This window comes from Monodelphis domestica, chromosome 2 (assembly GCF_027887165.1).
Source record: "Monodelphis domestica isolate mMonDom1 chromosome 2, mMonDom1.pri, whole genome shotgun sequence".
Lineage (NCBI taxonomy): Eukaryota > Metazoa > Chordata > Mammalia > Didelphimorphia > Didelphidae > Monodelphis > Monodelphis domestica.
In genome coordinates, this window is record NC_077228.1 from 432,472,229 (window position 1) to 432,495,987 (window position 23,759).

At 33.2% G+C, this 23,759-nt stretch overlaps 1 protein-coding gene across 19 annotated transcripts in view; it reads right to left on the minus strand.

Moving 5' to 3' along the window:
• The window catches only part of SYNE1 (spectrin repeat containing nuclear envelope protein 1), a 569,990-nt gene that overhangs the window by 455,730 nt on the left and 90,501 nt on the right, over positions 1-23,759 (minus strand). For all 19 annotated transcript variants that reach the window (XM_016428964.2, XM_056818948.1, XM_056818954.1 and 16 more), the window contains one exon: positions 18,358-18,419. In XM_016428964.2, the coding sequence (XP_016284450.1) occupies positions 18,358-18,419 (62 nt within the window). The remainder of the gene's footprint in view (positions 1-18,357; positions 18,420-23,759) is intronic.

Consider the following 23,759-nt stretch of genomic DNA (forward strand, 5'->3'; position numbering starts at 1 on the left):
TGTTCATCTTTCATTTGCCAAGAAGACCAGTGACATCATGGGCTGCTTTCCTGGCTTGCACATGAATTAGATTTAAGGATGTAAAGTTGCATGAAAAGAGCACTTTCAGATTGTTCCATTAGGGAAAAAAATACATTTATTATCCGGAAGACACAATTGGCATTGTTTTGTGGAGTCTGGAATTGTCTGCTGATTGATACTATGCACTGGTAAGAATTAGGAGCTTTATTGTATTATATTTCCCAAGAGTTAATCTTGTTTTCTGTACTACAGTAGTTTGACCTTTTATAAAAATTGTTTTCATCTTTTTCCAGCATTGTAACCTGAATTCACCCAAAGGGTTGTCTTTGATCTAGACAGCAGGAACAGAATTTTAATTGATCTTTAAAATAAAATATATAATTATAGTGACTCAGAAAAAGAAATATAGATACTGTGATCACAAAAAATGAAGATGACTATATTTGTCCACATAATAACTTTGTCTCTAATCTTCCCATGTTTCAATAAGATAATAGGTTTATGCCATGGAAGTATATTAGACATTAATGGATCTATTACCTTCATTTTATAGATGAAGAGAAGAGATCTGGATAGTTTAAGTGATGCCCAAATGAAAAAAGTAGAAAAGCGAGCATGTAAACTTCTCAGCTATCCTATATATCCTCTATATATGACTCTATATCCAGAATATTCACTTTTGGGTTGCTTGTATTTTAATTAATACAAAGAGATGCCAGTGGTGAAACTGTGACAACCTCTTATTTTGCATGCAATTCTTTAAGACTTCTAAGTTCAGATCAGGTGTCCATCTGCATAGGATGGAGTTTCTTCGGTATATATCAAAGGTAGAATTTGAACTCAGGACTTCTTGCTTCCAACGAGGCACTCTTTCAATATAAGAAGAGGTATATGGAGTGTTCGGGAAGGACTAGCATGTCTGAGGTCATGGCTTGTTAAGCCCTTTTCAAGGCTGCTTGTACCCCTGGTACCCAATTCATCTGTGGCTCCAAGAAACTGTAGCATGTGCAGCAGCCACAATCTAGTAAAACAATCTTGGCAGATAGTCTAAACTAGGTTGAGGGTAACTGACAGTCCTTAAACTTATAAGTGAGGGGAATTATCTATCCAAAGTATGTAAAGACTTCTCCAGGTGCAATGGATAGATGAAAATAATTGACTCCAATGGCCTCAAAGATGACTGAAAGCAAGTGGAGTTCTTAGTGCTTGTCAGACATAGAAGATGCCAGATTCATCCACTGCATGCTAGACTAAGCCATCCCTAGTCATCCTGATATTTGTCTTGTCACTGGATTTCCATGACTCTGGAAGAGAGAGTGAGGCTGATAACTTCAACTGAGCAGTCAGAAAAGTTTGTATGGGTTTGTACACAGTGAGAAGGGTTACATCAGCAGTTCTCAATTTTGGGGGAGTAATAATAATCATGAGTAATATTTCTATAGAGGGAGTATTTAGTCCATCAAGGGTTGCAAATTACTATACATACACACACACATATATATAAACATATGTATATACATATACATATATATGTAAATCTCTTTTTATCTAAAATTTCATTTGATCCTTACAATCTTGGGAAATGTTTGCTATCATTTTCCCTATTTTACAGGTGAGTAAACTAAGACAGACAGAAGTTAAATGACTTTCCCAGGGCCATATAATTATTAAGATTTTAATTAAGGGAAATGAGTCACTTATTTTTTCCCTTCCCCTACACAGAAATCCATGCCTATCAGCTTAACTTAATTGTTAAACTATTATAAAATAAGGTGTTTCTCCATAAGCATGTTGGAAAATCCTAAAAACATACACAAAATAATTAGCATTTCTTTTTTTTTAAGCCCATACCTTCTGTCTTGGAGCCAATACTGTGTATTGGCTCCAAGGCAGAAGACTGGTAAGGGCTAGGCAATGGGGGTCAAGTGACTTGCCCAGGGTCACACAGCTGGTAAGTGTCTGAGGCTAGATTTGAACCTAGGACCTCCCATCCCTAGACCTAGCTCTCAATCCACTGAGCTACCCAGCTGCTCCCAGTAATTAGCATTTCTACAAATGATTCCCTGTCCTTTGTTGTTATTGTAGATAATGTGCTTCTTCCCCCATTAAAAAAATACTTCTAATAGTATATTTTGTACTTGGATTTTAAGGTTTCTATTGATATTAGAATCATGCTTATCTTCATTAACTTCAGTCTTTATGCTTAATAGAAATACATATATATATTTCATATGGAATCAAATATCTAGAGTTGTAAGGTACATCAAAGGACATCTAGTCCAACCTCTTTATTTTATAAAAGAAGAAAATGAGGTTCAGAGAGGTTTGGACTTGCTCAAATTCACATTGGTTCTAAATGTGACAAGTAGAATTCAAATACAGATTTTGACTCTAGAATCAATGTTCTTTCTATTTTAGTATGATGCCTCTTTTTTAGAGGGATAACACTTAAATTCAATACATACTCATTCAAATCAGAATAAAGTTTTCATTGGTAAAGGACAGTTTTTTTTTTCCTTTTTAGTCTAGGAACTGCAATTTCATTTATGTGGAGAATTACCAGTGGAGAAACACCACATCAGTGCAGATTAGCTTGCTCAGCAACCTAGGAGTTCTCAGCAGCCATGAGAAGTTAAGTGACCTGTCTGAGATCATATAGACCATATGTATCCAAAGTTGGACTTGAACCGTGTCTTCCTGAGTCCAAACTTTTCTCTTTGTCCTTTCTGCCACTGTCAAGCACAAAATGAATATCATAAAATACTTTCACTAGTGAATTGTCCAATGGTCTATTTAAAGCTTTATAAAGTTTAAATATCAAAAGGTTCTAATTAAATAGGTCCCCCCTCCAAGAGTACAAAAGTTAGGCCTATTTTAATCCACTTTGCAATATTTAATAATTAGCATTAAATATGCTACACATGTATTTACCTGATCATATTTTTAATAGCAACTAAGTTAAAATAATGTTTTTCAAATATCCTAATTCAATTCTGTTAAATAAAACACTCATTTAGACAGTTATTGATTATTGCTTATGTGAGAAGCGTGGTACTAGGGATTGTGGTGGATAGAAAAAGAAAGCAATAAGGAAGGAAGGAAGGATTTATTAAAAAACCTACTATGTGCCAGACACTGTGCTAAATTCTTTACAAATGTTATTTCATTTGATAGGAAGTTCAATCCATAGAAATCTTTTTTGTGTGCATGATTCAAACTGGTTTTTTTTTCCAAGCATGCCAAAAAGTATGCCCTTAAAAGACTATCTGAAGAGATATAACAGATAATAATATCACCACCTTATTTTTAGTTAACTTCTACCAAACAGTGTTAAAAACAAAAGAGAGTGAGCACTCACTGGCTCTGACTCAGATTTGCAGTCTGAGAGAGTCACAAAACTTCTTTTCTCACATTCTACATGCAATTCGTTTCTCATCCACCCTCTCATTAGATGTAGGTGGACAATATATGTCAGGCACTAGTGAGCATCATCATCCAGCTCAGGTTTTGTTTTTTTGCTTTTCTTTTAAAACAAATAGTAAACTTTGGAAGTTTTGGTTTTAGGTAGATTCCATTCCATAGATTTACAGTACTCAGGTGAAAATCTGAGTTCATAAAACATTATAAAATGAGTTGAAGTGTTAGCAAACAGCAGCAATAGCATTGATGTGGAAAAAATGAGCATAAATTCCAGGCACAGTGAGTAGAAAGAAAAATCTACATATAGAATCTATGTTATACCTTTAGCAAATAGTCAAACTAATTTCTGAGCTTACATAAATGATATGCACAAATTCTGGGATCCAACAGCTGGCAACAGCTGGGTGAAAAGTGAAAGATATGTCTAAATGATTTGAACGCATTAATAATAATAAAATTAAATATTACAAGTAGTTTTGGGTTAAAGAAGATGAAAGTTGGTTTGAATTATAAGTTTGATTATCTAAAAGCTTTTGCTACTTCATCCCCTGTTTTTTAAAAAAAGTATTTAAACTTCAGTGAGATTATTTTCCATTACCACTTGGCAAAGGTAGAACATTATTTCTTTTCCTCTACTCTTTATTTTCTCAGAGAGTCATCATTTCCTCTTCCTCAATGGCTTAGGTCATCATCTGTCAATTCAGAGGAAACATCAAATATATAACTATGGAAATAAGTCCTGCCTGAAATCAGGAGTAAACATACTGCAATTAAGAATGTTAGCATTTCCTACATAATGAACATTCTTTAAACATATATCAGAAAACCAATAGTAAATTGTCAAAGTTTGTTAACTGGGAGCAATAGTGTTAGAACAAAATACATTTCAAAAAGATTTTGTTGTACAACAAAATGATTACAATGAAAGATTTTAAAAAATAATAATGGTATATCAATTAGGTGTAGCTGAACAAATTCTGGTATAAAATGGTGGTTGAATACTATTGTGCTTTAAGGAATGATGAACAGGAGGATTTCAGAAAGAGCTGGAAAGACCTATGTGAACTGATATAGAATGAAATAAGAAGAACCAGGAAAACATTGTACACAGTAACAGCAATATTGTGGGATGATCAATTGTGATATTTAACTACTCTCAGCAATACAAAGACCTAGGACAATTCTGAAGAACTTAGGACAAAGAATGCTATCCACCTCCAGAGAAAGAACTGTTGGAGTCAAAATGTAGATGAAAGCATACAATTTTTCAATTATTTACTTAGGTGAATATTTGGGGGTTTTGATTTTGTAAGATTACTCACTTACAAAAACAAGCAATATGTAAAAAATAAAATTAAATAAAAATGATAATGGTATAATGGTTAAAGGCTATAAAATATATTTTCTAGATCCATATCCAAATCCATATTCAAATTTTGACACTGAGAGGAGCCAACAATTTATAAAGTGAGAAAAACAAATGATAACCATTATGAAATATGCTCAAATTCTCTAGTAATCTTTGGAATTAAAAGATAAAATTAAGATAACCCCTTACACACACTAGAACAGAAAAAATTCAGGGATGGAGGATGATGAAATCCAAAGTTGACAAGGTTATAGGCAAATAGACACTCTATTGTGTTCATGTTGTTACTTTCAACTGATAGAAATTTTACAGAAAATAATATTATGTAGTAAAAGTTCCAACACTGACCTTATCTTTTGACTCAAGAATTCCATTGCTAAGGTTCTATCCCCAATTATCACAAAAATTTAAAAAATCTACTATGTAAAAATACTAATTTTACTCCATTTGTTATGGAAAATAATTTTCAAAAATTTGGTAAATGATTAGATAATAACTAAACAAATTATGTCATATTGTTGTAGTAGAATAATGCTATAAAACTAAAACATAAGGAAATATTTTTACAAATTGAAGTCATATGATAAAATCAGGAAAATCAGAACTGTATACATACTTAAAAAGATGAAAAGATATTTGGAAGAAAACTCAGGCCATATTCAGTAGATTTTTTTGTAAGTTCTGAAAGCTAGTTGACTCAGATCAAGTTTCATTTACTTAAAGGCTAGGTGATTGGAGTACAATTTTGTCCTATTTTATGGTTATTAAATTTATAGGGATAGAGACAGTGATTCTCAGGTGTAAAAAATTTTCTAGGTGGGAAAATTCTCTCTAACAAAGCAAATCAGCACCTCTTCCATAACTTGTAATCCGAAAGGATTGCCAAAAGCATAGACTAGTTAATTAACTTGCTTAGGATCACTAAGCTAGTGTGTGTCAAAGGCAGGGTATGAACCCATATCTTTTAGGTATAGAATCAAGTTCTATGTCCAGTATAACATTTACAAAAATACAAAATGTGATATATATTTCATATATGTGTGTACATATATGCATGTGTGTTGATTTATATAAGGATTTCATTTAGCAAAAACTACTAGAAGGGATAAGAAATATATATATATATATATAGTTCCCTTTTAAGACTAACATTTTGTTGTTATTTTATTAATAGGGCTAAGTTCAAAAGGACTAATATTAACTTCATTTTAAAAAAACAAACTCCTGCATTTCCTACCTGTTCCCATTCTTAGGGTCTAATGCCCAAGATCCACAAAGTTTGACTAGTGCAGTATATGTTCACAAACACAAGAATGGTATACTAAGAGTCATCATAGTGGAACAGTAAATGGTTTCCGATCGCAATCACTTGGAGACAATCACACTGGAAATCACTCATGAAAGTAGAAGTGCCTCATGAAAGGGCATGTTGAAGGTTATGTTCCCTTCAGACACTATTTCATAAGGTTTAAAAAACAACAACATGGACAATTTATAGATTGATTTGTGTAGTCAACTACCCAAGTGAATCAGAAGAGACAAGGAAAAAGATTAAGTTTAAATTTAATGTAAAAAATATCTTTCAGATAGCTTTATAGTTGGCAGACTGGAAATGATATAACATTCAACTTAATACCATCTCATTATCAACCTAAAGCTTATTAAAGGCACTACATCTTCTTTCATTACATCAAGATTATTTAAAAAGATTGTCTCTTTATATCACTCTTTGAATTGCATAGTCCAGGGATGGCAAACCTATGGCATGGGTGCCAAAGAAGGCACACAGAGGGAACTTGGGAGTTGTTCCCTCCCCCCTCTCCATCATGCCTAATGACATTTTTTTCATATCATCCACCCCTCTGCCCAGCAGCCCAATGGGACAGCTTCCCTCCATCCCTGGTATGAGGTAAGAGGGGTCAGGGCATGCCTGGCACTCTCTGAGGGGAGGGGCATGACACAGTCTGGGGGATGGGGTTGGGGTGGGACCCAACACTCATATTCTATTTATAAGTTTGATCCTAGTTTCAGAAGAAAAAATATGGGAATTTTTATCTGTACCATTTCCTGAGTGGGCCACCTTGCTCCAACTTAGGCATTCTGGTAGTTGTCCCCAACCCCTCCTATATTAATGCTAAATAGCACAGACACCTGTTTCCCACAGAGGCTCAAAATTTTCAAGTTCAAGAGATTCATTAGTCTCATTCGTCCCTGATAGTTGGGAATAGAGATGTGTGTTATCAGACCAGGCATCTTTAATATTTGATAACTAAAGGTTTAATAAGATTAAATTTCTTTACTATTCAGAAAATTATTGGTTTTATACTAGAGATAACCCCCATTTCTGGATGGAATTATTAGGGGGATTGAGTATGGAAATAGCATTAATTTGTGAGCAAATGCAATAGAATATATTTCCAATTTGTAATGTTTTACAAATTTTGGAAGTGTAAATGCTTTGCCTTGAAATAAAAACAAAATTAAAAATAGATAATTACAAACAAGTTTGGAAATTTTACATCTGGGAAAAGTATATAGAAAGAATTTGATTATATCTTTTTATATTTTATAAAAATTTCTGACTTAATAAGAGCTTTCTTTGAGAACAGATTGTACTCTCCTTTCCCACCCTGTCTCATCTTACTGTTGTCACAATATTTATAATACAGAAGTATTACATTGTAATATAATGTCATCAGTAAAAGTTGGAGTTTTTCTTATTTAGCAAGAAATAATTCTTTAAAAATACTTTGCAACTGAAGGGAACTACTAAAAAAATCATTTCCCCCAAATTCCGAATATAAACATATATTAAACAGCATGTCTTAAAGAAGTGTCTTTCATTTTTGTTCTTTTTTAAATGTTTAAAGTTTTAACTTTCAATTTCTTTTAATTCTTTTCATAAATAAAAATCTATCCAAAACTGTTAGCATTCTATTTTTCACCTCTAAATCCAGTGATTTAACTCTTAAATCTTCTTACATTAACTCCTCCTAAGAATTGCTGATATCCAGAAAAAAATCTAAAAAAACATTGATACAGCATGTGGATGTAAATCATCTTCCCTTTCAAGGAAGTAAAATTATATTCAGAAAGTTTTTTCTTTTCTTTTCCTGTACTCTAAAAAGCCAAATTGTAGTTTTAAGCTTTGTATTACAGGTTGTGGCATGTGGGAACTGTCTATGGTTCTGAATCAGACTAGTTAGCAGGACCACTGATTGCTTAGTATTTGATGAGCTCCAAGTCACAAACAAGATGCCACAAAGCCAGAGAAGGTCTCCATAATTCAATTCAGGTCACATTTTCACTGTTCTAGTACTAAAAACATGTAAGCAATGGGGATCTTTCATGACTAGAAGATAATCATGCTACACAACATAATTACTGACCAACAACAAAATATAAAATGTTTTGTAAACCTTCAAGTACTGTACAAATTTCAGATGTAGATATTAATTTCTTCCTAATATAACTGAGAGAATATATTCAGAACAATGAATGTAAGGACTTATGTGGCTAAAATTTTTTGAGGAACTTGCTTTCCATAGCAATCATCTTTCCACTGTGTCTATTTACCAGGTCTTTGCCTTCCAGTATCATGAGTATGTATATTCTGCTCTTGGCCTTATTCAGAAGATATGTTTTTTTCTACTTATTTCCTTTTTCAGACTTGTTGGCCTACATTTATTTATATGCATAGATCAGTTCAAGATGACAATATCAGTGGTCAAGGGTGGAAAATAGCCTCAAATTAATGCAACATGAGTCAAGGTTCTCAGATGCCACTTGTATCCACTAATATAGCCTCTATTATAAGGGAAAGCAAGAAAATTGTCACAAGAGGCATAAACTGCACAAAATTTGAAGCTTGTGCAAAATATCATCATACCTTAGAAAATAAATAAATAATTTTTGTTTTGCTTAATTTTTAATGTTCGTCTAGAGAGGCATCCAGATGGTATAGTAGACAGTGAGCTGGAATTTGAATCATGAGTTTTAATGAAGAATGTTCTAAATCAGTTCTAGAAACCTACTAGCTGTGTAAACCTGGGAAAGTCCCTTTATCTATATCTCCCTATTTCCCTTACATCTAAAATTAGGTTCATAAAAGCAAGTACTTCCAAGGTAGTTTTGAGGATAAAACAACATTTTAAAAATATTTTGTGAATATTAAAATGTTACATAAATTCAAGTTATCATTATTAGTATTGGCTATTAATTCTTATTATTGGTTGATACAATAGAACATTGATTATAAGAGATGTTTTAAAATGAAAATTGTCAGATTATAATGAGAACCACAATGAAACTTTTAAGCTTAAACTAGGGCATTTTTACTTTCTACCACTCAAAGTAGAAATGGCTTAATATGATACTTCACAAATTAGACAGATTAAAAGATAATCTCAATAATGTAGCCATATGCCCTTCTGTTCATTTAAAAATGTTTTAGGTCCTTTTTTTGGCAACCCTATCACTCATCCAGTCCCTCCCTACTCTACCTCCAAATTCAGCAAAAAGGACAAATAGAACCTTTATAAGAAACATTCATAATTATAAGAAAACCAGAAAGTTAGGAAAATTTTACATCAAATATCTATGTCAAAGGCTTTATTTCTCAAACATATAGAGAATTAAGTTAAATTTATACTATAAGTCATTTTCCAGTTGATAAATGATCAAAGAATATGAACAGTTTTCAAATGAAGAAAAAAAGGCTATCTATAGTCACATGAAACTGTTCTAAATAACACTTCATTATAGAAATGCAAATTATAACAATTTGGAGGTACCATGTCACACTTATCAGATTGACTGAAGTGACAGAAAAGGAAAATAATGAAATTTGGAGATGTGTGAAAATTGGGACACTAATACACTGTTGGAATTGGGAACTGATCCAATCATTCAGTAGACTTGCTGTAGCTTTGGGAGATTAAATACAATTATATTATAGGATAGACACTTTATTCTGTTAGTTTCTGACTTTCAATATATTCAATATCTTTATTTTACTGTACCTGAGGGGCACTAAAATTTGATCCAGATAAGGATAAACAAGTAGGAGGCTATAAGCTAGACCTTAGAGACAACACAAATACACTATGATGCTCTCAGTAGAATGATTTGGAACTAAAGGGCTTAAAAACTGAGCAAACCCTTTGACCCAGCAATATCAATTCTAGTTTTGTATACTCAAAAGACTATCAAAAGGGGGAAATATTTTATTTGCACAAAAATATTTGCAGCAATTTTTGTGGTGACAAAAAATTGGAAATTATGGGGATGTCCATCAGTTTGGGAATGGTTGAACAAATTATGCCATAATTATAATGGTATATGACTGTATTATAATACCATTGTTCTAAAAGAAATGAGAAGATTGGAGAAAACCCTATAAAGACCTATATAAACTGAAACAGTGAAGTGAGCAGAACCATGAGAATATTGTATATATTAATAGTAATACCATATGATGAACAATTGTGAATGACTTAGCTATTTTTAGTAGTGCAATGATCCAAGACAATCCTCAAGGACCCATGATGAAAAATGCCATCTACCTACAGAGAAGGAACTAATGGAGGTTGAATACAAACCAAGACATACTATATTTCATTTTTATTCATTTGTTTTGTTTGAGTCCCCTTTCACAAATTCCTTTCTACTAATATAGAAATAATATTATATTATTGCACATGCAAAATGTATATCAGATTTCTATTGGTCTTAGGAAGGGGAAGGAGGGAGAGGTTAAAATTATTTTTATATGTAATTGAGGAAAGTATCATTGTAAAAAAGAAGTATTCATAATTAAGAAAAATGAATTGATGTATTTGAAAAAATCTGTCATATTTATACCTCTGTCACAAGACATAAAGCATGTGTCATATTTAGTTCTCTGAAAGGGTGGTTTATAATTGATTTGATCAGAGTACTTGTATCTTACAAAATTTTTGTCTTTACAACATTAAATTTTTGTCCTTTTCCTTATTTTACACTGTATCAGTTTATACATGTCTTCCTAGATATCTCTGAAACCATTTCATCATTTTTTACAGTAAAAAATGATTACATTATCATGAAATACTATAATTTCTTTAGCCATTCTCCAATCAATCAGCACCTTATCTGCCAGTTTTTTGCTATAATAAACCCCATTTTATTTGTATAAAACTTAAGAGATTAAATATGCATCAACTATTTTATCATGTTTACTATCATCTTCTACAAACACCTTCTCCTCTCTAAATATTCAGCAAACTAGGCCTATAGGAGGTCTACAGTACAATCAGAATTCAGAATGGAAGTGTTAAAAGAGACTTCTAAATTTGGTTTCATGGTATTAATATACATCGTGCTAATTGCCCATGCAGTATTCCAGAAATTTATGAACCACATTTTTCAAAACCTGCTGAGCTGAGGACTAGTGATGTGCTTTAGTCACATCTTGATTTACTCTAAAATTCTTTCTCAGCATGACCAAATGGTCTGCACATTTCTTAAGCAATTATGTCAGTGTATGCTATTTGTCAAACTCAAAAAGTGCTAGCTTTAAAAAATATGGATGTGTAGTTCTTAGGACACCATATACATTGTTAAAGGATAAATATGAAGTTGCATGAAGTAAAAAATATCTTCCATTGGGTACCCTCAATATTATAAAGTATTTAATCATAGTTCCCAGAGCTCCTGGAATTATGATGTTATTTTATCTGAAGGTTCCCTTTAATAATGAAAACACTGGCAGTTCAACACAAACTTCAAAAGGTTTTTCATTGAATGCCAGAGGCAGGGACTTTCTTGAATCTCAAGTAGCAATTCCTTTACTTTAAGTTTTGACTAGAGTCACATAATCTATGATACTGTCACTTGTACAGTGAACATTTTTGCTATAGATTGATTTACTGAGTTCCATGATCTGGGCCATCCTTTCTCAAGCTAATGGTTTATCCAAACTATTAGAGCTCTAGACCCATGTTGCCATATAAATAAAAACCAATGAAGCAAAATAATGCCATGATGAAGAAACCTCTTTGAAACAAAGGAATTCTCTTCCTGAAGCATGTAAAAGGCTATGAAAGGGGGAAAGAAAATGAGTGCCATACTCAACTAGAAGGTATCCATAAAGCTGAGTCCTACAGAGATTTAAGATTTACTGTCAATTCATTCTTTGATTTTTCTTTTACTCAATTTTCTAGTTCATTGTGAATTTAATCAAACATGTAAATTTCAATATATAAAGAATGAAAAAGAAGACTATTTAACTGTGAGTTTGATGCAGTTTCAAATGTACATTAAATTTAATATGATAGTAAAAAAAGTACAGTTTCTCTGTCCCCTTCAGAACCTCTTCTTTTTGCTGGCTTTATGTTTTTAAAAGCTTTATTGTAACTCTTTGTGTTCTCCTTTTTTTTTGCAGTACTATTACTACCAACTAATTCTTCCCCTCAATTACTTTTCCCACCGATTTTCCTCCCACAGTCACTTTTGCAACTACGTGTGCAAACAGTATGATTTTATTGAAGTTAAACAATGATTCACTTTTGTTCTGTATCTGATCAACCTGGATCCACACTCACAATTTACGTTAGCAGTAAAATTCATCTCATGTGGAGTAATAATTTCTTTCATTTCGGGCCTCCTTTCATTTTTCCAATCTTATAAACATTTATTCAGTATCTATGATATGCAAGATATCATGCATAGTGCATATAATACAAACAAAAATACACACTCACATATTCTTTTTGTCTACTAAATATATACACATATACTTGCACATACAATAGTCTCTGCCCTCAAGAACCTTACACATTCTCATTTTGGTTAGAATATTCAGGTATAGAAGGATGCCATTCAGTAATAGAATTTCATTAAGGAAGAATTTTGTACTCTAGTAAGGCACGTTAGGAATGGAGATGTTGTCTGCTCCCTAGTTTTCAGTGTAGAACCTGCTTTAAACAAAAATATCACTCATGATGAAAAGAAGGCCATTGGCAGATATTCCTTTTTACATTACATCTCAATTCCACTATGATCAATCCAGGTGCTGGTTTCTTCCTGGTTTTTCTGTGTCAATTCTCTCACCCTCTGTCCTTTAGTGTTATGTCTACTTCTCAACATCTCATCTTATTTCACACCTGGATTGTATTTCTCTTCTGCTCCAGTCTGTTTCTGCTTCCCTCCAAGAAAACTGACTGTCCAATTGATAATGTAGACTACATTAAACTCACATAGCAACTTTCACCCAGCCCAAACATACTAGTGCAAAAAACAACTTAACTGCTCCTATCTCAGTACGTGGTGGTGGGACTTGAAGGAAATTTGTCACTATGAAATATAAAATCCCAATTAGTTAGTACTCACATTTCAATAATTCATACTGGGACACATAAATATTTCAAGATAATCTCTATATTTTCTACTTTTTGATTCATATTGTTATTCAAAGTTTTTTCTGCTTCTCATCTTACACTGATGAAAACAATCAAAATCTTTCTTAAGTTATATAAAATTACCTTAAAATTCTAACTTTTTATAACAAGGACCATCTCTTGTATAAATTAATGTGATTTATTCAGTCATTTTTCTGTTGTGTCTAACACTTTGTGACTCCATTTGGGATCTTCTTGGCAGAGATACTGAAATGATTTGCCATTTCTTTCTCCAGCTCATTTTACAGATGAATAAACTAAGGCAAGAAGGGTTAAGTGACCTACTCAGGATCACACAGCTAGTAAGTATCTACAAAAAGCCAAATTTGAACTCAGGAAGACATCTTCCTGACATTAGACCTGGCATTGTATCCACTGTGTCACCTAGCTGCTAATGAATGTTACAGTGACATATTAAACTTATCTTACAGAAGACCATAAAATCACATTCTTAGTTGCTTCCCAAGAGTTTTAAAAATATCTTGGGAGACAAAAGATTAGATGACTTTTCTGATTCTATGATTAAGTCACTACTACTTTGCTAGCCAAATAAAATGAGTAATAGTGACATTTTGTTTGGGGAGCTGGGATAGATACATGATACATATTCAAACATTACTTTGAATTTAAGGTTAATTCAGGAATCAGATTAGTGAGACATGCTTAAAATGAGAATAACATAACCAATTCCCTTAACTGCACTGCTCTTTTTTTAAAAATGAGACCAAAATAGTATTCAATTAAGAATTTTTTTTTTAATTTCAGAAGTTTTATTGAGCCACCTATCTGCAAAATCAAGTGCTAGGTACTTTAAATACTACTTTGAGACTAGAGGCCAAGTTTTCAGTCTTTGTTTATATCTTAGTACCGAATCTAACACATAGTAACTACTTAGAAGATATTTGTTTGCTGAATGACTAAATGTAAGGAGCTTCTGCTCTAGTTGGAGATACACACTCTAAAGTACATAGGTCTACAATGAATGATACAAGACAAGATATATTCAAATACTCATTCATGTGATATAGACCTACATTCAATGAATGTTCTTAGTATCCTCTTAAAGTATCTATTACATTCAAAATTGTTACTCAAAAAATAATATTTGATTGAGTAATTGATATAAATGATAGGGAAATCAATGAACGTGCTGTATTCATACATCTAGAATTGAAAAGGACCTCGTATAAGAAGTAGGATGATCATATGATCGAACTATATGATCAGTAATCTTTTGATTATAAAAGGTTTTATGGCAGAAATGAGATTTAATTCTGACAATGAAAGAACATTCCAGTGAGAGAGTGGAAAAAAACATGATCAAGAACATAAAGTAGGAATGAACATGATATGTTTTTTAAGAATAACAGCAGTTACCATAGTTATAGAGTTGTAGTAGTAGCAGTAGTAGCACTAGTTGGTGTAATGGACATTTTTAGCTCCTTAATATTTGTGAAGAACTTTTAATATATTAATTCATTTAATCCCCCAAATCCTCTGAAGTGAATACTACAAATGTTTATTATTATTATTTTCATTGTGTATTTTTAGGGAAACTGAGACTGAAGGAAATTAAGCATTTTTCTAATGATCACTGTGTCAAAGATGGAATTTGAGCCTAGATTTATCTTTCTTCCAAGTCCAATATGATTTCCAAATAGTACTTCCATTTATCAAAACAATCAACACATAATGGGTTAAAATAAAATGAAATACAATGAAATTATCATGGCATATCATAAACCAAGATAAATCTATACAATTAAAACAAAACTCTTAGAAAATATTTAGTACCATGTTTTCAATATTTTAGGAATAGAAGAATACAAGCCCCTAAAAAGACATAAATATCTCAAATTAAACTGCTAATCTTAAATAAATTTTTAAAAAACCTTTTTCTATTAATGAGTTTCCATTTCAAGGGTACTCAAAGTCATTTCATGCCTGACACAACTTGCTGAATCATAAGCAGCAACTATTCCTCTACTGCAGTCCAATCAAGAAGACAGATCATATTTCATTTGGAGTTCATAAAATATTTATCTGCTAATAATACTTAGAGGAAGTATTGATAAATCTGCCCTATATATCCTACAGAGAACTCTGCCAATTTTCATTATGTTTTCATTATTTTGAAAGGTATAAAAGGGCATTCCAAGTTATGACAGCACAACATTTGGAATGTCCTTTCATACGGTTGGCTTTTCTTTTCATTTTTTTCTTAATCAGCAAAAATCCTGTCCTCTGCCTCCTAGCCCTAGAATTAACTGAAAATAAGATAAAAACTTTTCCCAGTTTAAAAAGTAAAATTTCATCCCACATTAAATATTTAGGTTTTTGCATATATGCATTGCAAGAAGCAGACTATCCTCACATATGTATAGGTAATTGAAAACAATAAATTTATCAAAAAACCAATCATCCTCAACTTTGCATTCTGCCAAGACAGGCTCAAGAAATCTGTACCAAGCTCTGCTTCCCCTCAATTCCAATAAAGAAGTATTTCCAAAGCTTCAGAATTGGTCTGATATTCTGGATATCAGCAGCCACTATGACTGTGTGGAGGGGAGAGGTCCTTATTTTATGCTATTTTTTCTTTTATGTCTATATGGTGCCTCCCCCCCCCAGAAAAAAATATAAGAGAAAAAACAATAAAAAGCAAGAGAATGCACTTTGAGGCATTATGAGAATCCACCCCTCCCCACTCCCACCATCCCCAATTCAGAAATTACTTTTTGATTTGAATAAATCTTATATTATTCCCGATTACTTGTCAATAATTTCTTAACAATCATTTTTTGGTATTTTACAATACATGCTTTCTCTCTCATGTTGTGTAAAAAAGATACATCTTTTTTACATTGGACAAAAATTTATAGAGGATATACAGAATAGTATATTTCAATTTGCATTCAGTCTCCTATTCTAAGGAAGTCAGAAATCTCTCTCTCTCTCTCTCTGTCTGTCTCTCTCTCTCTATCTCTTTCTTCTCTCTCTCTCTCTCTCTCTCTCTCTCTCTCTCTCTCTCTCTCTCTCTCTCTCACACACACACACACACACACACACACTCATTCACTCCTTAGCTTTCCCACTCCCCAAGAAGGCAGGTAAGGTGATATAGATTTAACATATATTATCGTATATATTTTAATGTTTGTCATGTGAAAAAAAAATATATATATATTGCTTACACTGGTCAAAAAATTCATAGAATAAATAAAGTAAAGAATAGTATGTTTCAATTTGCATTCAGACTCCTATTACTTCTATTGAAGTCAGAAATTACGTTGAATATTTCCTCAAATGATTTCTCTTGTCAGACTAGAGATAAAAGCATCAACCCAAAGATCCTGACAGAATGAATTCAGAGCCTCTCTTGAAGTCTGTATTTGTTTTCTCAAATGAAATATAAAACATCAGATTTCAGTTTTGTCTTAGGTCCCCCTATATGAGAATAACCATTAATGAGCACCCCCCCCTTAACAATCTCTTCCCATTAACACTCTTCAAAGTTATAATTATGTAAAATACACTAATTGGTTCCAACCCAATACACCTATGCAGTGTGAATCTGAATAATGTGAGGGGAATTCATTACTGGCACTAATCAAGGGCTAGCTATAACCTGAATAGATTATGAATCTTTCTATAATAATATAAATGAAAGTAAAATTGCAATGTGTATATGTAGATTTACCAAAAGCTTGATGAGTTTATAATGCCTAAAGCTCCACTGAGAGAGTGATTTTGATCAAAGGATCATGGTGCCAAGGTGAATATCCTTTTGTAACACTTGTATGTTCTTAAAAAACATCTAGGTGAACTGAAAGAATCTTTTCTAGCACAATATGTCATGTTGGGAGATTCAATACCAGAAAAAATATTATTATTAAATTTATGTCTAATGAATATATAATTTATAAAAGATGATTTGATAAAACATTTCACAAAGATTAACAACTTTCACAACAGATTATAGTAATGTATACAATATTATTATTTATTCTTCCCAAAATTAAGCTTTTGATATATAGGTTGCTTTGTATTATAGACATGGGCAGAATTAACATGGATTCCAAAGTCATGATTAAGTAGCTATAATACTTTCTTTGTATTGTGACAGTTAAAAGAGTGGTTGCCTTAAACTGTGACTGCAAAAATATAGTTTCAAGACTTTGAATTGCCAAAACTGTAAAGATAAACTTTTTGTGTATTGATTTTATATTAAAAAATAAAGTGGTCACCATGGGAAAAATTCCCAAATATGAAATGTACCCAATTCAGCTGGGTTTTATGGAGATTTTAATTAATACAAATAAAGGAAGGAGAGAGAGAGAGAGAGAGAGAGAGAGAGAGAGAGAGAGAGAGAGAGAGAGAGAGAGAGAGAGAGAGAGAGAGAGAGAGAAATATAGTATGAATGGCCTAGGCCAACATGACCTAACAAGTCAGTCTTTTATCACTCACCACAAGATCTTTCCAAGTAAAACTCTAATGTTCAGAGAGACCCTCCAGTTTTGCTCAGGAAGCTCCACTTCAGCTTCCAAGGCTGCATCCCCATTCAGAGGCTTTCTGGCCTCCTTTTAAAGAGAATTTTCTCCTATGTCACCTCTCCTAAGTTCTCACATCTACCAATCACAGTAGACGTTTTCACAGGAGTGACCATTCTTAATTCACACCTGAGTAGACTTAAACTTTTGAGTAATTCACACCAGAATAGACTAAAACTTCACACCTCTTTTGTTAAGCTTGTCCCTTGCAAGCCTGCAAGTTGCCTGACCTTCATAGGTACTTAGCACCTTTTTGTATTAGTGCTAAAAATAGACTTAGCTTAAGGGTTTTTGCTTTACTTTAAGTATGGGTTAAGTACTTTTCATTGTTCAGTAAGGAGTTTACAACTTTATCTTCCCTAAAGTATGCTTAAGTATGGGTGGAGTAATGTTAGAGTTCTCACATTCCTGATCAAGTACCTTCATTGTTTAAAATGGGGAATAGCCTTAACCAAATGTTCCAAGGTAGAGTCTGAGAAGTTTTAAGATTCACAATCTGAGAAATTTTAAGATTCACAGTATCAAACACTAAATATAATTAAAATATAATAGTATTTAGTACCTTAGCAAGATGAGAGTTGATCCATTTTGTAAAAGTCCGCTTTTGCACAATCTCTTGCTCATCTAAAAAAGGAGAGTAATAATAATTAAATATTATAAGGGCACTAACAGTTAATAGCATGGAAAACATCACATTAATAATAAAACTACAAAAAACAATTGCTGTTTATCTTCATTTTTTGCTAACAATTTCCTTAAAAGGAAAGGTAGATTAATTTCAAATGGTTTTCATCAATTTTATTATTTTGTAATTAATATATTAATTCATCAATTATATTACTACATGTTAAATATACATAAAGCCTGAACCTCCCTATAATGTGTCAAGTCTATTGCAAATTGTTTCAGTATTTCAGTGTTACTACATTTGTGGAAAGGAAAACTGAAGCAAGTTTTGAACTTTCTGCCAATCAAGTGGAACAAACAGCAGAAGATATTGATAAGAATGGCAGTTGGTGTAGGGAGGGGAACTTTGAGAGTGACAGTTGGTCTCCTGAGGGCTCTCTATTTCCTGGCCTTCAGACTGGAAGGAGCCTCTCTCCCTGTCTCGGGATAGAAGAACCTTGATTCCTGAAATTTTCCCAACTGTGTGCTCTTCCTGGATTTCTGTGATCATGTCATCAAACAAAAGGATTGAAGTGGAGCAATTTGAACTGTAGGGCTGGTCTTTAGGGGTGTCATCCTGAAGACAGGCCAACCAGCTCTGAAGGTCAGAACTTTTCTTACTCTTGCTGTCTACTGCTAAAGACTTTGAACTTAAGAAAACTAGCACAGATTAGCATAGACAGGAATAAAAGAAACCCTCCACCAGCCTGCGAGGCCTGGCCTCAGCCCAAAAGGTGAGAGAGACTCAAACCCAATCTAGGGAACCCCTCTTCCCTCTTCCCTAATACCTCCTAATCCAAATTTGCTATTAAATTTATTTTTATTTAAATAACCACAGTCAGATAAGAAGACTGTCATTTCAGGGGACACAGAGGGAGCTGAACCTCAGGACAGCCATTCAATGATAAGCAGTACTTATCAGACCCCTGCTGGGAAACCTTGGTCTGGGGAAAGGCTTGTCTCTCAGGAGGGTCTGTGCTTACCTGTTGGGGGTATCTTCAACATAAATCAATAGAGAAGATGTCCCCTCAGGCTATCATAAGTGGCCCATTTCTCTGGAACCCCATTTTTCAAAAATAGCCTCTCAGCAGGGGGCATCTCTCTCCTTTTACCTCACCAGCAACCATATTCCCTCTCTCCTTTCAACTCCTCATTTCCATGTCATAAAACTTTCCTTACCCCCTGTACCTCTTCCCTGAGTCCCTCTCAATTCTCTACAATCCCTTTAATTATTACACATTTTAAGAAATTCTATGAAACTTGAAAATCACAATAAATGAAGAGTAAGTTTAATTTAATGTGCAAGAGCTAGGTGACTTAGTGGATTGAAAGTCAGCCCTACAGACAGAAAATCCTGGGTTCAAATTTAGTCTCAGACACTTCCTCAGACAGATCCTGGGCAAGTCATTTAATCCTATGCCTACCCATTACCACTCTTCTTACTTGGAACAAATACTTGGTTTTGACTCCAAAATGGAATATAAGATTTTTTAAAAATTATTTATGTACAAGACACAACACTAGGGACAGGGAATACAAAAGCAAAAACTAAATTACCTCTCATTTTAAAATATTTACTTTCCCTCAGGGATGGCAGTATATTTATAAGTAAATATAAAGTAAAAATAATATAATTTCAAATTCATATCATTAATAAGTGAGTCAAGAAAGGCCTCATATAGGAGGTTATACCTAGCTAAGAAATGTGAAGAAACAAAGCTGAAGAGGGGGTGAATTTCAGGCAAAAGTTCAAGAGTTGGAAGGTGAAGTGTAGTCTTACAGAGAAAATGACTAGAAGGTCACTTTGCCTAGAACTGAATGTGCATCAAGGGGAATAATATGAAATAAAAAATGGTAAATGGGAGCTAAATTATGGAAAGTTCCAAACATAAGCCTGAAGATTTTGTGTTCTGTCCTAGAGGAAACTCAATGTTCTTCCCGTTATAGTATGTTGCATCTCTAAACAGGAAGCCCAATCACCATGGAATCTAAATAAATGGTTCCAAAATATCAGGTAAGAATTCTACCCCTTGATTACAAATAAAAGACTCAAGATCATCTCGTGATCCCTAAAAAGTGTGCACAGATATAAGATTAAGAGGAACTTCTCTCAGCAAGTTACTCTAGAATCTAAAAGCACCAAACCAAGAATCAGAACAAAAGGGCACTGCTAGGTGAACCCAGTTTGGGTTCTAACTTGCTTGTGTTCCAATTCTTTAATTTATAGATTGAAAGAATTGACCTTAATGATCTCTAAGAGCTCTTTCAATCCGAATTTCTAAGATATTAAGTCAAATGCTAGAAATTCTGATTTGTATCTCATACAAATCCCTTATACTATTACTTAACATCTCCTTTCTCTGCTCCCCGCTGCCTAAACTAATCTCATAGTTGTATACTTTGGGCAGAAGTAGACATACTTATCTAAGCATAGGAGTAGTAAATAAAGCAAAATTAGATATGTTGTAGAAGGAATAAAGCTGCTAGGGCAGCTAGGTAGCGTAGAGGATAGAGTGCCAGGAGTCAAGATAACCTGGATTCAAACCTGGTCTCTGACATTTTTTAGCTGGGTGATCCTGGGCAAGTCAGTTAACCCTGTTTGCCTACTCTTTACCACGGTTTCCCCTTAGAACAGATATTTCATATTGATTCTAAAACATAAGGTAGGGATTTTTTTAAAAGCATAATGATACTGCCTTGAATTGGGAAATGGATTCAAATCACCATTTTGGCACTTAGTAGCTGTATGATATTAAGCCAGTCCCAGAATTTCTGAATTTGTGTTTCATCATTTCTAAAATAAGATTAGGAATACTTGGACTATCTACAAAGTTGTTTAATGGAAGGCATTTTCAAGATAAACTACCATTGTCATTATTCCACAATGGAAACAGAAAACTCAGAGGTAATATGAAGATAAATCATAAAGAACTGGAACCATGAGAAGACAGTCCTTCCTAGTCAGAAAACATTGTCTATTTTTATTGAGTTGTACTGTCTCTGCCTCTATGATCTCTTTACCACAAATATATCACTTCCTTTTCAGGCAGAACCCCTAACACCCCAAAAAACAAACAAAACAGTTATTTAATTCAGAATTACAGAATCAAAGAATTTGGGAACTGGAAGGGACCCAAGAGGTCATCTAATCCAATGCATATACAAAAGAACCACTACCATAGCATATCTGAAAACTGGTCATCTAGACTCTGCTCCAAAACTTCCAACAAGTAAGCTCCCATCTTCTCTTGAGGTAGTCCATCCAATTTTGAACAGTTCTAATTGGGAGTAATTTTTCACTATATCAAGGTTCTATTAAATAACATTTCTTTGGAACTTCAAATGTTGCACAATGTTCTGTTTTCTAAGGTCAAGGAGGAGTTTAATCTCTCCTCCATATAAAAGAATTTCAAATACTTAAAGAAAATTACTGTTACCCATGAATTTTCCCTTCTGTAGGCAAATCATCTTAAATTCCTTCAAATAGTTTTCTTATGAAATAGATTTGAGGCCTTTTCATCATCCTGGTTGCTCTTCAATAGATACACTAGCTTAAAAAATATTTTTCTTAAACTGTGGTGCCCAGAACTAAAGAGTATCTTTTAGATGAGGTCTGATCACAGCATATTACAGTAGGAAGGTCACCTCCCCATTCCCAGAAGGTATTGCCTTCCTATGTAGTCTAAGATTTTATTAGAACTTTTTGACTGGCACACGTTATCAGCAATTTATAATGAATTTTCAGGTCCCTAAAAACCTCAAATTTTTTTTCAGAATAACTTCTATCTAACTAAACTTCCCTCATCTTGTACTTGTAAGGTTGATTTTTTTACTCAAATGTAAGAGTTTACATTAATTCCTCCTGAATTTTAGTTCATATCATTTATCTTGGTAATACAACTTTCACTGATGGTAATTAGATGACTTTAAAAACCCTTGCTTGAAGAGAAGACCTATGAAATGGCATAGGAGAAGCTCATAGCTTTCTGTGTGGCTGTGAGAGAGATCCATTATTATATACACAAAGAATTCCATCTGATTCAAAACATACCTGATTTCAGATTATTAGAGCAACATTCTTTATAACAATATCATCAGAGGCCCTTTTAATTTCTAAGAATATTTGACATGAGAACAAACATTATTCACAAGCTTCTTCTACAATACAATTCTTCTACAATACTTCTAGGCTCTGGGCTAAGATAAAATATGCTGAAGTTGAACAGTCCTCTATCTTTAAAACAAGTAGTCTGAGGAAGAAATTTTAGACATCAACAATAGTATTTTGCTGTCTTAATAGTTTAGTAATGTTTCATTTTGTTAAAGTACAACTAGTGTTGTTTCTATTAAAATTAAGGAAAAAACCTTTTCAAATGGTTTCTTATAAGAACCAAATATTGTCACTACAATACAATATACTACAATAGTTAAGTGGTTATTAGGTCAAACTGCCCAGGGTCATTAGGTGTTTCAAGTCAGGAAAATCAACTCTATCCTGCTGTTCTCTGCAATTTGAATAATGCAGACAAATCCCTGGAGAATCTTCTACATAGCATTTAGGAAGCACTACCTGACCCTCTTCCAGCTCTAAGTTCTATTATGCTACATTCTTCTATCACTTTAGGATATCTATCTATAGAAATTCTAAAATTCCTTCCCAAAAAGAGGCTTAATTTTTTAATATTTTCTTTTTTATTTATAATATTTTTCCATGGTTACATGATTCATGATTCCCAACCACCTTCCCTTCCCCCTCCCAGAGGTCACAAGCACTGGGTTATACATGTATCATTGTTAAAAATCTACTTTCATGTTATTCACATTTGCAGTAGAGTGATCTTTTAATATCCAACCCATAATCATATCCCCATCGAACTACATGATTGATCACATATTTTTCTTCTGCATTTCTGTTCCCACAGTTCTTTCTCTGGATATGGATAACTTTCTTTCTCATAAGTTCCTCTGGATTGTCCTGGATCATTGCATTACTACTGGCAGAAAAGTCTATTACATTCAAACATGCCACAGCATATCAGTCTCTGTTTACAATGTTCTCCTGGTTCTGCTCCTTTTGCTCTGCATCAATTCCTGGAGTTCTTTTCAGTTCACATGGAATTTCTCCAGTTCATTATTGTTTTCAGCACAATACATAACCTCAGATACCACAATTTGTTCAGCCATTCCCCACCTGAAGGGCATCCCCTCATTTTCCAATTTCTATCACCACAAAAAGTGAGGCTATAAATATTTTTGTACAAGTCTTTTTTCCTTATTATTTCTTTGGGGTACAAAGTG